This window comes from Ranitomeya imitator, chromosome 10 (genome assembly GCF_032444005.1).
Source record: "Ranitomeya imitator isolate aRanImi1 chromosome 10, aRanImi1.pri, whole genome shotgun sequence".
Taxonomy (NCBI): domain Eukaryota; kingdom Metazoa; phylum Chordata; class Amphibia; order Anura; family Dendrobatidae; genus Ranitomeya; species Ranitomeya imitator.
The window spans coordinates 109,963,243-109,977,287 of record NC_091291.1 but is presented as its reverse complement, the minus strand read 5'-3'; the positions used below and the strand labels follow the sequence as shown (position 1 = coordinate 109,977,287).

At 42.0% G+C, this 14,045-nt stretch overlaps 1 protein-coding gene across 2 annotated transcripts in view; it reads left to right on the top strand.

The window, feature by feature from the left end:
* The first annotated feature begins 6,883 nt into the window (after positions 1–6,883).
* LOC138650924 (membrane-spanning 4-domains subfamily A member 4A-like) overlaps positions 6,884–14,045 on the top strand; it is a 40,121-nt gene continuing 32,959 nt past the window's right edge. For both annotated transcript variants that reach the window (XM_069740806.1, XM_069740807.1), the window contains exons 1-2: positions 6,884–6,955; positions 9,858–10,026. In XM_069740806.1, coding sequence (XP_069596907.1) covers positions 9,862–10,026 — 165 coding nt within the window. In that variant the 5' untranslated portion in view covers positions 6,884–6,955; positions 9,858–9,861. The remainder of the gene's footprint in view (positions 6,956–9,857; positions 10,027–14,045) is intronic.

The window sequence follows — 14,045 nt, the reverse complement described above, 5'->3', positions numbered from 1 at the left end:
GCAGATCTTAAAGGATTGTGGCACAGAACAAGGATTTGATACAAGAATATTCATATTAAATGGGAGAGCTCATTATGTGACCCATTTAGATAGCTCATATTTTCATATCAGATGGACAAAACACAATAAATAATCATTATGTTAAAAAAGCAAAGAATTGCATTATTTTAGTATTTATTCTTAATTAATAATGCTAATAATAATAATTGTAATAATAATTGCTCAGGAATAGAAACAAAACCCGTGATTTCCTTCCAAAACAGTGCTACAAGACTCGCTACACTCATCAGGAGGGCGTTAAACTAGAAGAAGAGGGGACGGGAAGAAAAACATTAGACTCGAACAAAGACGACCCAGGAAAACATACTCAGAAGGGAGGTAAGAACATTTCTAAAACAATCCACAGTGAGGAGATTGGAACAAAACAAAATCCTCTAAACTGCATGCTCGCAAACGCCAGAAGCCTGACAAACAAGATGGAAGAACTAGAAGCAGAAATATCTACAGGTAACTTTGACATAGTGGGAATAACCGAGACATGGTTAGATGAAAGCTATGACTGGGCAGTTAACTTACAGGGTTACAGTCTGTTTAGAAAGGATCGTAAAAATCGGAGAGGAGGAGGGGTTTGTCTCTATGTAAAGTCTTGTCTAAAGTCCACTTTAAGGGAGGATATTAGCGAAGGGAATGAGGATGTCGAGTCCATATGGGTTGAAATTCATGGAGGGAAAAATGGTAACAAAATTCTCATTGGGGTCTGTTACAAACCCCCAAATATAACAGAAAGCATGGAAAGTCTACTTCTAAAGCAGATAGATGAAGCTGCAACCCATAATGAGGTCCTGGTTATGGGGGACTTTAACTACCCGGATATTAACTGGGAAACAGAAACCTGTGAAACCCATAAAGGCAACAGGTTTCTGCTAATAACCAAGAAAAATTATCTTTCACAATTGGTGCAGAATCCAACCAGAGGAGCAGCACTTTTAGACCTAATACTATCTAATAGACCTGACAGAATAACAAATCTGCAGGTGGTTGGGCATTTAGGAAATAGCGACCACAATATTGTGCAGTTTCACCTGTCTTTCACTAGGGGGACTTGTCAGGGAGTCACAAAAACATTGAACTTTAGGAAGGCAAAGTTTGAACAGCTTAGAGATGCCCTTAATCTGGTAGACTGGGACAATATCCTCAGAAATGAGAATACAGATAATAAATGGGAAATGTTTAAGAACATCCTAAATAGGCAGTGTAAGCGGTTTATACCTTGTGGGAATAAAAGGACTAGAAATAGGAAAAACCCAATGTGGCTAAACAAAGAAGTAAGACAGGCAATTAACAGTAAAAAGAAAGCATTTGCACTACTAAAGCAGGATGGCACCATTGAAGCTCTAAAAAACTATAGGGAGAAAAATACTTTATCTAAAAAACTAATTAAAGCTGCCAAAAAGGAAACAGAGAAGCACATTGCTAAGGAGAGTAAAACTAATCCCAAACTGTTCTTCAACTATATCAATAGTAAAAGAATAAAAACTGAAAATGTAGGCCCCTTAAAAAATAGTGAGGAAAGAATGGTTGTAGATGACGAGGAAAAAGCTAACATATTAAACACCTTCTTCTCCACGGTATTCACGGTGGAAAATGAAATGCTAGGTGAAATCCCAAGAAACAATGAAAACCCTATATTAAGGGTCACCAATCTAACCCAAGAAGAGGTGCGAAACCGGCTAAATAAGATTAAAATAGATAAATCTCCGGGTCCGGATGGCATACACCCACGAGTACTAAGAGAACTAAGTAATGTAATAGATAAACCATTATTTCTTATTTTTAGTGACTCTATAGCGACAGGGTCTGTTCCGCAGGACTGGCGCATAGCAAATGTGGTGCCAATATTCAAAAAGGGCTCTAAAAGTGAACCTGGAAATTATAGGCCAGTAAGTCTAACCTCTATTGTTGGTAAAATATTTGAAGGGTTTCTGAGGGATGTTATTCTGGATTATCTCAATGAGAATAACTGTTTAACTCCATATCAGCATGGGTTTATGAGAAATCGCTCCTGTCAAACCAATCTAATCAGTTTTTATGAAGAGGTAAGCTATAGACTGGACCACGGTGAGTCATTGGACGTGGTATATCTCGATTTTTCCAAAGCGTTTGATACCGTGCCGCACAAGAGGTTGGTACACAAAATGAGAATGCTTGGTCTGGGGGAAAATGTGTGTAAATGGGTTAGTAACTGGCTTAGTGATAGAAAGCAGAGGGTGGTTATAAATGGTATAGTCTCTAACTGGGTCGCTGTGACCAGTGGGGTACCGCAGGGGTCAGTATTGGGACCTGTTCTCTTCAACATATTCATTAATGATCTGGTAGAAGGTTTACACAGTAAAATATCGATATTTGCAGATGATACAAAACTATGTAAAGCAGTTAATACAAGAGAAGATAGTATTCTGCTACAGATGGATCTGGATAAGTTGGAAACTTGGGCTGAAAGGTGGCAGATGAGGTTTAACAATGATAAATGTAAGGTTATACACATGGGAAGAGGGAATCAATATCACCATTACACACTGAACGGGAAACCACTGGGTAAATCTGACAGGGAGAAGGACTTGGGGATCCTAGTTAATGATAAACTTACCTGGAGCAGCCAGTGCCAGGCAGCAGCTGCCAAGGCAAACAGGATCATGGGGTGCATTAAAAGAGGTCTGGATACACATGATGAGAGCATTATACTGCCTCTGTACAAATCCCTAGTTAGACCGCACATGGAGTACTGTGTCCAGTTTTGGGCACCGGTGCTCAGGAAGGATATAATGGAACTAGAGAGAGTACAAAGGAGGGCAACAAAATTAATAAAGGGGATGGGAGAACTACAATACCCAGATAGATTAGCGAAATTAGGATTATTTAGTCTAGAAAAAAGACGACTGAGGGGCGATCTAATAACCATGTATAAGTATATAAGGGGACAATACAAATATCTCGCTGAGGATCTGTTTATACCAAGGAAGGTGACGGGCACAAGGGGGCATTCTTTGCGTCTGGAGGAGAGAAGGTTTTTCCACCAACATAGAAGAGGATTCTTTACTGTTAGGGCAGTGAGAATCTGGAATTGCTTGCCTGAGGAGGTGGTGATGGCGAACTCAGTCGAGGGGTTCAAGAGAGGCCTGGATGTCTTCCTGGAGCAGAACAATATTGTATCATACAATTATTAGGTTCTGTAGAAGGACGTAGATCTGGGGATTTATTATGATGGAATATAGGCTGAACTGGATGGACAAATGTCTTTTTTCGGCCTTACTAACTATGTTACTATGTTACTATGTTACAACTGCCAGCAGGCTGTATGTGGTATTGCAGTTTAGTCACATTGAAGTTAAAGAGAATGTCCAGTGGCAAACAACATTCAATGTCCTCAATGTGTTCAGTTAAAAAGCGTTTGTGACTCCTGGAAAGGTGCCGCAACCGGTGCTTTGTCCCTAGAGCATTTGTGATATAATTTTTACCTCATTTGTGTCACAGTTCAATCAAATCATTAGCAGTGCCAGTATCAGCATCTGCCTTAACATTCTTATGCCTTGGTCTATACATCACAAAAAGTTGAATGTCGTAAAGAATAAAGGCCACCTTGCCTGTCTAGGCCTCAGATACTTAGCAGATTCTAAATATAATAGTTTTTTATGATCAGAGATTACTAGTGATGAGTGAATATACTCGTTACTCGAGATTTCCCGAGCACGCACGGGGGTCCTCCGGGTATTTTTTAGTGCTCGGAGTTTAAGTTTCTGGCACAGCAGCTGAATGATTTACATCTGATAGCCAGTATAAGTACATGTGGGGGTTGCCTGGTTGCTAGGGAATCCCCACATGTACTTATGCTGGCTAACAGATGTAAATCGTTCAGCTGCGACGCTAAAAACTAAAACTCCGAGCACTAAAAAATACTTGGAGGACCCCAGAGCGTGCTCGAGAAATCTCGAGTAACGAGTATATTCACCCATATTCACCCATCACTAGTGATTACCATGACTGGATGTGCTGCCCCCCTCAGAAAATGACACCATTGGAACTGAAGTGTGGCATGTGGTGTATCCAGAAGACGCCGTTGCAGTATTGTGAGCAACCGTGTGCTAGAGGTAACTGACTGTGCTGCAGGAGTAGGACTTTATCTGTCTTTCTATTTGCAATGGGCCGTGGTGCTCACTGACTGTGCCTTAGTGGACTAACCCATGACTACCACCCTGAGTCACCTTGCTACACCTGCACATTTTAATATGAGGGAGAAGTTCTTCTGAGTCACCTGCCAGGGCCGTGGGGTACTCGGTACCGGGTCCATTCGCAATTAAAGGGGTGGTCATGGTGGCAGCGACCCGGTCCGTGGCCCTGGGCGCCCAAGTAAAAGGGAAGGTCTTTTAAGGGAGATGTAATAAAGTTTGTGTTCATGGCGCCACCTGTGGTATTCGGTCGGTGGTTAAAGGGTCCTCTGGGGTGATGTTATGGCAGCTAAGATGGTATAACTTCCCACAGGTGAAGTAGGTCCCCGGAGTAAAGAGGGAGATGGTGAATGGTGCGGTAAGAAATGGAGGACACAGGTTTGCAGTCTCTTTACCTGGTTTACTGAAGGCTTCAGGCAACCACAGTCCAGGGCACCAGATCACAGGTGCAGGCAGGGTCTGGCTGGCTTGGAAGCAAGTTCAGAGTCCCCTTTACCAGGTGGAGTTAGAAGCCTTCCTACCAGTGCTTTGATGTAGTCCCTTGCTGCCTGTTTCTTCCACCAAGGTCCTCACAGTTCTCTCTGTCCTCCTTTAAGGTGGGACACAAACCCGTATGACAGGTGACTCAAGCCTTTTTACAGGGTCTCTATCATGACCCGGGATCTATGCACCACTGTGTCTCCTGGGTATTAGGGTGGACAGGTTACGTGTAGTCCAGCTGTGCTGCCGGTTTCTGCTGTGCCTCCTAGAGTCCGAGATCTTCCATTGCTTTCAAGCGTGACATCACTCTCCCCGTGAGGAAAGCAATGCCATTGTAACAACCAGGAACCTGGGGTGTCACACTTCAGTGCAAGAGCACGTGAATTCAGATGCTGGGGTCTTCTGGTTCCTGTGTGTCGCACCAAACGGTGACAATAATGCTGCACAAATTGTGCTCACCTGGTAGGGATGCGTGCACACAACCAATCATGAAGCTTAGGCTGCTGCAGACCCTCGAGGAGAGATCAAGAGAAAAGCTGGAGAGGATTGGGTTAAACTGCGCTGCTGTCAGTAATGATGAGGAAACCAAAGTCCAAGAAAGTGAGGTTTATTGGTCAATGCGTTTCGAAGTATACAACTTCTTCATCAGGATAAAACCACGGGCTCACCACGGATTGTCCTGATCAAGAAGTTGTATACTTTGAAACGTGTTGACAATATACCTCACTTTCTTCGACTTTGGTCTCCTCATCATTACTGACAGCAGCGCAGTTTAACCCAATCCTCTCCAGCTTTTCTCATGTTTTAAATAAAGTGGCCTTGTTTAAGATACTTCCTGTTTTTTGGGGGGCTTTGGCAAAACTTTATTGCTATTGTCATGTTTGGATTACGTGCACTTTTGGTGCCTTTTTTAGCATCTAATGTACGTCTATAGGGAAAATCTATTTAGTGAAAAAGAGAGTAATGCTCACCGAAGCTGCAACCCATCCACGGATCTCAAAACACTCCTGAAGCCAAGTAGAAAGGTGAAACACAGGTAGTGGCGAGAACTGTGTTGTAATCCAGGTAAGAAAAAAAAATGGCACTCAATATCAAATAAAGTACTGACCTTTCATTGAAGCATGAAATTGCTATGCCGGGCGGATGAAAACCCAGTCGGCCAACATTGTTTCTCTTGAAAACACGCTTCCTCAAAGGCCTCATGGGAAAAGTGCACACCCTCCCAGTATTAAATAACAGACAAAATAAATCACATGAAATTCAGTATTAGGCGGTTTGGTAGTGGAGCGCCAAGAGTAGACCCAGGGAAGGAGGGAAAGAGAACTAAATAGCAGAGTCCCCCGCAGCTTCCACCCGAACACCTCCAATGGAGGACGCAAGAACGAAGAGAGTAGAATTCGGTCCCAGGAGCGAAGAAGGAATACTCAGACACCAGATATTGTTATACCCACTACGCGTTTCGACTGTTAACACCATCTTCATCAGGTGGACGTTTTTCAAAATAAATCACATGATATACATGTAATCACAATATACACAGGCAATCAATTTTATATATATATATATATATATATATATATATATATATATATATATATAAAAAGTGAAATTGTGAATTAAAGTCTACATCCTCCGCAAAGAGAAAATACAAAGGAAAAAAATAAGAAAAAAAATGCAAAACACAATTAGGTACATTAAAATATAATTCATATAAATATTTTTTTTCATTTAAGCCCAAAAGGCCAAGAGCATCACATCCTGTTGCACCAACATTGTCCACTTTGCTGTAAAGAACTAACAATCATCACTCGCTCCACCTAATTTCCATATCACCCACACATTAGAACCAATTTTTTTAAGAAGCCAATTAATCCTTCGAGGTGTGTACGAGATGTGAGTGGAAGCCTAAGACAAATGGAAACTCCAGCAGATACTGTCCTTAGTTGGATTTGAACCCAAGACCTCTCAATTCTCCATACGACGGTGGTGCCACAAACTATCAAATGAAATAAATCCTTGAAAGCAGAATAACTATTCGCTGATATTTCTACCCAAAAATGATAAAGTAGCTTAGAAAAAAAAAGTGTCAAGAGCCACATAGATAGTCAAAATAAACTGATCTGAATTAGCACATTTCCTAGGAACACTAGAGACCCCAACTCCTCCTCCCTATATGGAGTCACATGAGCATTATGCAATTTCTGTAAACATTTCCTCCATATTTTCTGGACCATCGGGGAGGAAACCTCTGGGTAAGTCTCCTTCATGTTTAGCAGCACAAGGTGCTAAAGATCCGCCGGGGGTGAACTCTACACTGACCCATTGTGTGATACTTTGTAACAAACTGTTAGCTGATACTTTGTAGCAAACTGTAACATGATACATTGTAGCAAACTATGAAGATGGGAGAGGGTTTAGTTGCGTTCAGTTCTGCAATTCGGTTTCAATCTCTGGACGGAAATCAGTAAAAAAAAAAAATAGATCTAATATTAACCCTTAAGAAACCAGCTATTTTGGATCTTAACATATATCTTTTTTTTTTCTTTTTGTGTTCGAAGAGCCATATTTTATTCATTTCACTCTAAGTATATTAAGTACAGGGGCAGATTCGTTATTGCATTTCTGACATTTTTTTTGCTGGGGTGAATACCTTTGCAAGTAGTGACATTGTGATTTGCAACAAGTTCATCAAACGATTTGATCCTTTTTTTCCAGATTGCCTTTTGCAGTTTAGCTACTTTTTATGTCAATGAGGTTTTTACCGATGGTTTAGATAATCATGCAAGTTTTTCAAAAAAGTCGCAACATTTGGGACAACTCTTCTCCAGTCCTCTGACCCTCGAAGTTACTTTATGTATGTCAGTTATAAGTCACATTTTTTTTAGACATTTTCCGAAAGTTATAATGCAAAAATGGTTGAATGTTGAAAAAAAAGACAATTTTGGGATTAGAGCAAAATTCATGAATTCAATAGACAATACAACCGCACTTGAATTTATCCCGGTTTCCTGGGTTTATTCATCCACAATCTCCGGTCTCAATATTGGACTCTTCCAATCTCGAGTAACGAGTATATTCGCTCATCACTATTTGTGAGTGCTCGGAGATTTAGTTTTTGTTGATGCAGCTGCATGATTTGCGGCTGCTAGACAGCTTGAATATATGTGGGGGTTCCGCAGCAGCAAGGCAACCCCCACATGTATTCAGGCTGTCTAGCAGCCGTAAGTCATGCAGCTGGGTTGACAAAAACTAAATCTCCGAGCACTCACAAATAGTGATGAGCGAATATACTCGTTACTCGAGATTTCTGGAGCACGCTCGGGGGTCCTCCGAGTATTTTTTAGTGCTCGGAGATTTAGTTTTTCTTGCCGCAGCTGAATGATTTACACCTGTTAGCCAGCATAAGTACATGTGGGGGTTGCCTGGTTGCTAGGGAATCCCCACATGTAATCAAGCTGGCTAACAGATGTAAATCATTCAGCTGCGGCAAGAAAAACGAAATCTCCGAGCACTAAAAATACTCGTAGGACCCTCAAGCACGCTCGAGAAATCTCGAGTAACGAGTATGTTCGCTCATCACTACTCACATATACTCGTAGACCACCCGAGCATGCTCAGGAAAACCCGAGCAACAAATATACTCGCTCATCACTACTGGTGAGCAAATCCCCTACTACTTATTTATTTTGCAATTGGAATAAGATCCTATTGCTCTATTGTTGTTTTCCAGCTTCCTTTTCTCCCAGCAAAAACAAATCATATTAGAAAATGACTTAAAAAAATGCAAGTGATGAATACGCCCAATAATGTGGTGAAAAACTTTTATCTTCTTTTGGGGGATAACAATGGAGCAAAAATAGCAGCCTGTTATTTATGTAATTTTTTTAAGGTTTCGTTGTTAGGGTATTTTTCGTTTTTACAGTACTCATCGTGCAGTAAAACTGACAAGTTGGCTTTATTTTCAGGTCCGTTCGATTATGACGATTCAAATTGTACATAATTTGTTTTTCACTTTACTAGATTTTTTTAAAACAAAATCAATTAAAAAAAATCATTAGCTTTTGTATTGCCAAATTTTGTGAGTCATAAGTGACTTTTTTTGTGGGATCAGTCAATGTTATCATTAGTACCATTTTGGACTGATGTAATCCTTTTTAGCATTTTGTGTTGTTAATATGGGCATACAGGTTGTATACAGCTGAAATTAATCATACCTGTATGCCTACTGGATGATATCTTGTTCAGTAAAAATCATCTTTTATACCTTCAATTTTTTAGGCTATGGGGAGTAGGCTGCCCGGAAGATAAGACTGCGTCCGGTCTTCATTTCCAATCCCCTTCTCTTCAGTATCCATTTGACGCCATGTGCGCCACTGGAAATCCTGCACCTGCGCACTGTGCCTTCCATCTCTCCTCTGCACTGTGGGGAATTCACTTTTACTGTGTACCAGAGATCACTGGGACCAGCAGTTACAGTGACCTTTGCACATCAAAATTGAAGACAGCGCCTACAGAACAGAGCAGAGGAGAGACGGCAAGAAGAATGCGCAGGTGCGGGATTTACGGCAGTGCACATGATGCCAAATGGACACTGAAGAGAAGGGGAGGAGAAATCTTGTATAATGACGACAGGACGCAGTCTTATCTTCCAGGCAGCCTACACCCCATAGCCTGGAAGATCGAAACTATAAAAGATTACTTTACTGAAGAAGGCATCATCCAGGAGGCATACACGTATGACTAATTTCAGCTGTATACCACCCGTATGCCCATATTATTAACTCAAAAAGCTCAAAAGGTAACAGATTCCCTTTAAATATATGAAAATAAAAACTTTAAAAAAGCCTATATTGTTTTTTTCACCGTTATTCATCTCCTAAAATAATTAATAAAAAAAATGAAAAAAGAAAAAGACATCAGTCCAAAATGGTACTAATAATAACATTGACTCATCCCACAAAAAAAATCACTTATGGCTTTCAAAATTTGGCAACACAAAAGCTAATAACTGATTTCATTTCAGAAATCTAGGAAAGCGCAAAACAAATTACGTACAATTGGTATCGTCATAATCGAACTGATTCCCTTTAAGAAATAGAAGTATGATTTTTATATAGTATGTGTAATTTATGTCACTTTCCCTTGCATTTTAAGATTCATGTCTACAGCCGTAGGAGATGCGGGTGGAGTTGTGGTTATCTCTCAGGTGAGACCACAAAGTGATCGAGGAAATGGACCTGAAGAAGGAGAAACCGGCGCTGCTCCATCCAGCACCCCCAAGCAAATTGTTGCATTTTACAAGGGAGAACCTGAAGTTTTAGGGGTAAGTCCATGTCATATTTGTAACACAGTTGTTCTTTACCAGGATTTACACCAATATTGAGTAACACCAGCCGATCCTCCCAACTGCTCCACAAATAGGGGTCAATCCAAACGCTTAAGCTGCCAGCACTAAAATCCATGTCAAATCAGCATAAATGGCTTGTCTCATCTTCTTAAATGGATAATATTCCAAATTGGTTGGAAAAATAACCAACTGTGCAATTTATTTCATATTAAGAATCCTCTCCATTCTCAAGAACGGAGAGATTTTTAATGTTATTACCGATCTATCCAATGCTGCAAAGGCAAAACTTCTTCTGGTAGCAGCGTTGGAGAAAACATGGTTGGGTCCAGCGGCTCAACCATACAGCTGGTCTGGACTGTCAGTCTTCAAGAGCGCAGACCTCCCTGGCAGCAAAAAGCTGGGAGGCAGGAGAATAGTGTGCTCCTAAAGACAGAACATAGTACAAACCCTTTATGTCAAGGGCAATTCATGTTCCCGAGGGGCCACATGAGAAACCATGACTGTTGTGGAGGGCCGAACCAATAGTCTGAAATTAATTATGCTCATTATTAATATTAACATATTAGTTACAACTATAATTTCTATGTTATGCTTGTGTTGTAATATTGAGCATAATTGAGTATGCTAACATCCCCTATATATGGCATGAGTCCCACTACAACGTCCCCATATACCGCATGAGCCCCCACCACAGGCACCCTATATACAGCTTGAGCTCACACCACAGCCTCATTATATACATCATTAGCCCCCACTCAGCCTGCCTAAATACAGCATGAGCCCCTACACTGCTTCCCTACATACAGCATGAGCCCCCACATAGCCTCCTGTATACAGTATGAGCTCCCCCACTGCCTCCCTATATATATACAGCATGACCCCCACACGGCCTCCCTATGTACAGCGTGAGCCACCACATAGCCACGTATGTACAGCATGAGCCACCACATAGCCCCCATGTACAGTATGAGACCCCACATAGTCTACTATGTATAGTGTGAGCCCCCACACTGCCTTCCAATATACAGCATGAGCCCCTATATAGAGAATAAGGCCTCACATATCTCCTGCATGCAGCATGAGCCCCCACACAGCATCATTATATACAGCATGAGACCCACACTGCCTCCCTACACACAGTATGAGCCTGCACATAGCCTCCTATATACAGTATGAGCCACCATTGCCTCCCTATATACAAGATGACCTCCCACACCACCTCCCTATTTATAGCAGGAGCCCCACATTGCCCCATATATATAGCATGAGCCCCCACAGTCTCCTATGTACAGCATGAGCCCCCAGACAGCATCCTTATATACAGCATGAGCCCCCACACAGCCTTCCTATATACAGCATGAGCCCACACATAGCCCTCTATATACAGCATGAGTCCTCACTTAACCTTTCTAGATGCAGCATGAGCCCTTATACAGCCTCCCTATATGCATCATGAGCCCCAGATAGCCCCCTATATACAATATGAGCCCCCACATAGCCCCTATATACAATATGAGCCCCGCATAGCCCCTATATACAATTTGAGCCCCCACATAGCCCCTATATACAATATGTGCCCCCCAAATAGCCCCCTATATACAATATGTGTCCCCACATAGCCCCCTATATACAATATGTGTCCCCACATAGCCTCCTATACACATGTAAACATCTCATACACATATCAAAGAAAGAAAGCAAAAAAATAGCCCATACTTCCGTTCTGTTCCCACGGTGCTTTACTCCTGTCTCCGATGCACTGAGTCTCAGCAGCAGCAACACGATGAAGTGAAGTCATTTTGTCTGGATACTCAGACACTGGTTGGTGGAAGAAGGACCCGGCGGCACCATCCTCCCCGATGTATTCACCGCTGTCTGCATCCAGTGGATGGGAAGTGTCAGATGTTCTGGCGAGGGCATGGTGCAGCCTGTGAGCCACTGTTTTTAGCCCCTCAGCTGTCTCAGTCCAGGTTGGAACAGCAGAGGGCTGTATGTGGCCTGCGGACTGCTTTTTGCCCAACTTTGCTTTATGTGTATGTTCATCCTGAGTTTGACTTGGAGCAGGTTGTACTAGAAAATCCATTCCAAATACTCTGTGAATAAGCTTCCGGGGCAAAACGTGCATTTTGCGTACATGTTGCTGGGATTTTTTTCCATTCTTTTCCATGCGTAAATAGAAGGAACATGTCAATTCTTCAACCATTTCTGCCTGTATAAATGCTCATACTGTGACTATGGAGACTATGGAATCATATGAAAGAGAAGAACAATACAAAAGCAGAGATAAAAAACGCACCATAAAATGCCTTTAGGTGGACATAGTGCAACATAGCCTCTAAAAGGGAACCTGTCATGTTGGATAACACTGTTAAAATGAAAACATGGGGTTAATCTGCAGCTTAATAGCATTAGGGAGATGGGGCACTTGATTTATCCAGAGAGACCCCGGCTTTCAGTCACGTATGTGTGCCCGGAGAAAGTTAGTTACCTTTTACTATATGGTGAGCGACGTCTGTAGGAGCATCTCTGCACTTTGACTGACAGCTATCTGTGCGCTGGTGAAACCTCCATATTCAGAGACCCCTATGCACCTTTTTCAACTCCTCCACATCCTTCTGAATGGGTAACTACCTATTAACCCCAACAGCAGCAGGGCAGATCATTGTATTATATGTCACACTGGGCAACTTAGCAAGGCTACGATCACATTTGCGTTGTGCGGTGCTGCGTCGGCGACGCAACGCACAACGCAAACAAGAACGCATGAAAAACGCAAAAAAAAATGCAACTTACTGCATCCTCTGCGCCCCGCCTCTTGCGGCGAAAAAGACGCATGCATCACAAAACGCATGCAAACGCATGTCCATGCTCCCCCATGTTAAATATAGGGGCGCATGGCGCATGCGTCGCCACGGCTGCGCCCGACGCAGCCCGGCAGAACGCAAATGTGAACGTAGCCTAAGCGACCATCCCAGTAGCATTGTGCGTTCAATGCATTTGGACAAAGTAATACATGTTCCTTCCAAAGTGTATGTCCTCAATTTGACAGTGCAACATTTGTAAGCAAATATTCCTGCTTAAATAAGGTGGTGCTCTTGGCCAGGAGAGAACGGGTACTTCAAACTGTCTTACGTGGCGTAGAACGGCCTCTGAGATTGGCAGGGACATAGCAGAATGACTGAGCACTGCCTGAATTGCGGCACTGTAACACAATGGAATTCAATGCTACATATGCTGGAGCGTCTGTACAAGCAATCTAAGGCGGTAACTGATCACATCATGCGGCAAAGACACTAAAGCTTGAAGTACATTACCTTGAGGTCCAACATTGGCAATTATTAGGGACATATTTTGCTTACTGAGGCCTTTGGAAGAACCTACAAAATGTGTTAGTTTATGGCTCAGTTCATCCTACTATGTCATTATACTCTTTATCATATTGGGGAAAAAAACTGACAAGGATGCAACAAACAAAGAAGAATAGCAACGGTTAAAAAAAAAAAAAAGCCAGTGATTCCATGACTAATTATTTAACATCTACGGTATATAATTTTTAGTAAAAATTAGGATTATTTTTATTTTTTTGCATCGACTGGTGTGTATTCTCACGGCGTTCTGCAGCGTAGGATTGGACACAAATGGCTTACATTTAAAAAAAAACAAATCCATCGCTTTCATGGTTACTATTTTCTTGCGATTGAGTCATTTTTTTTTTAAATTAGACTTTTTGGGGCACTAATTGGTGTGAATTCCCCCAGTAGGCCCCTGCGCACGGCTGCCCTCCTGTGCAGGGTTTGGCACACAAGGCACTAAAGTAACCAAACTCTTTTCCCAAAAAATATATGGCGGACTACGCAGGGTCATATTTCCCAACTTTTGTAAATTGGTAGAGGGACATGTATTATGACTAATTACGCGAGTTTTCCGAGCATGCTCGGGTGTTCTCTGAGTATCTCGGGCGTGCTCGTAGATTATGTTTGTGTTTCTGCAGCTGC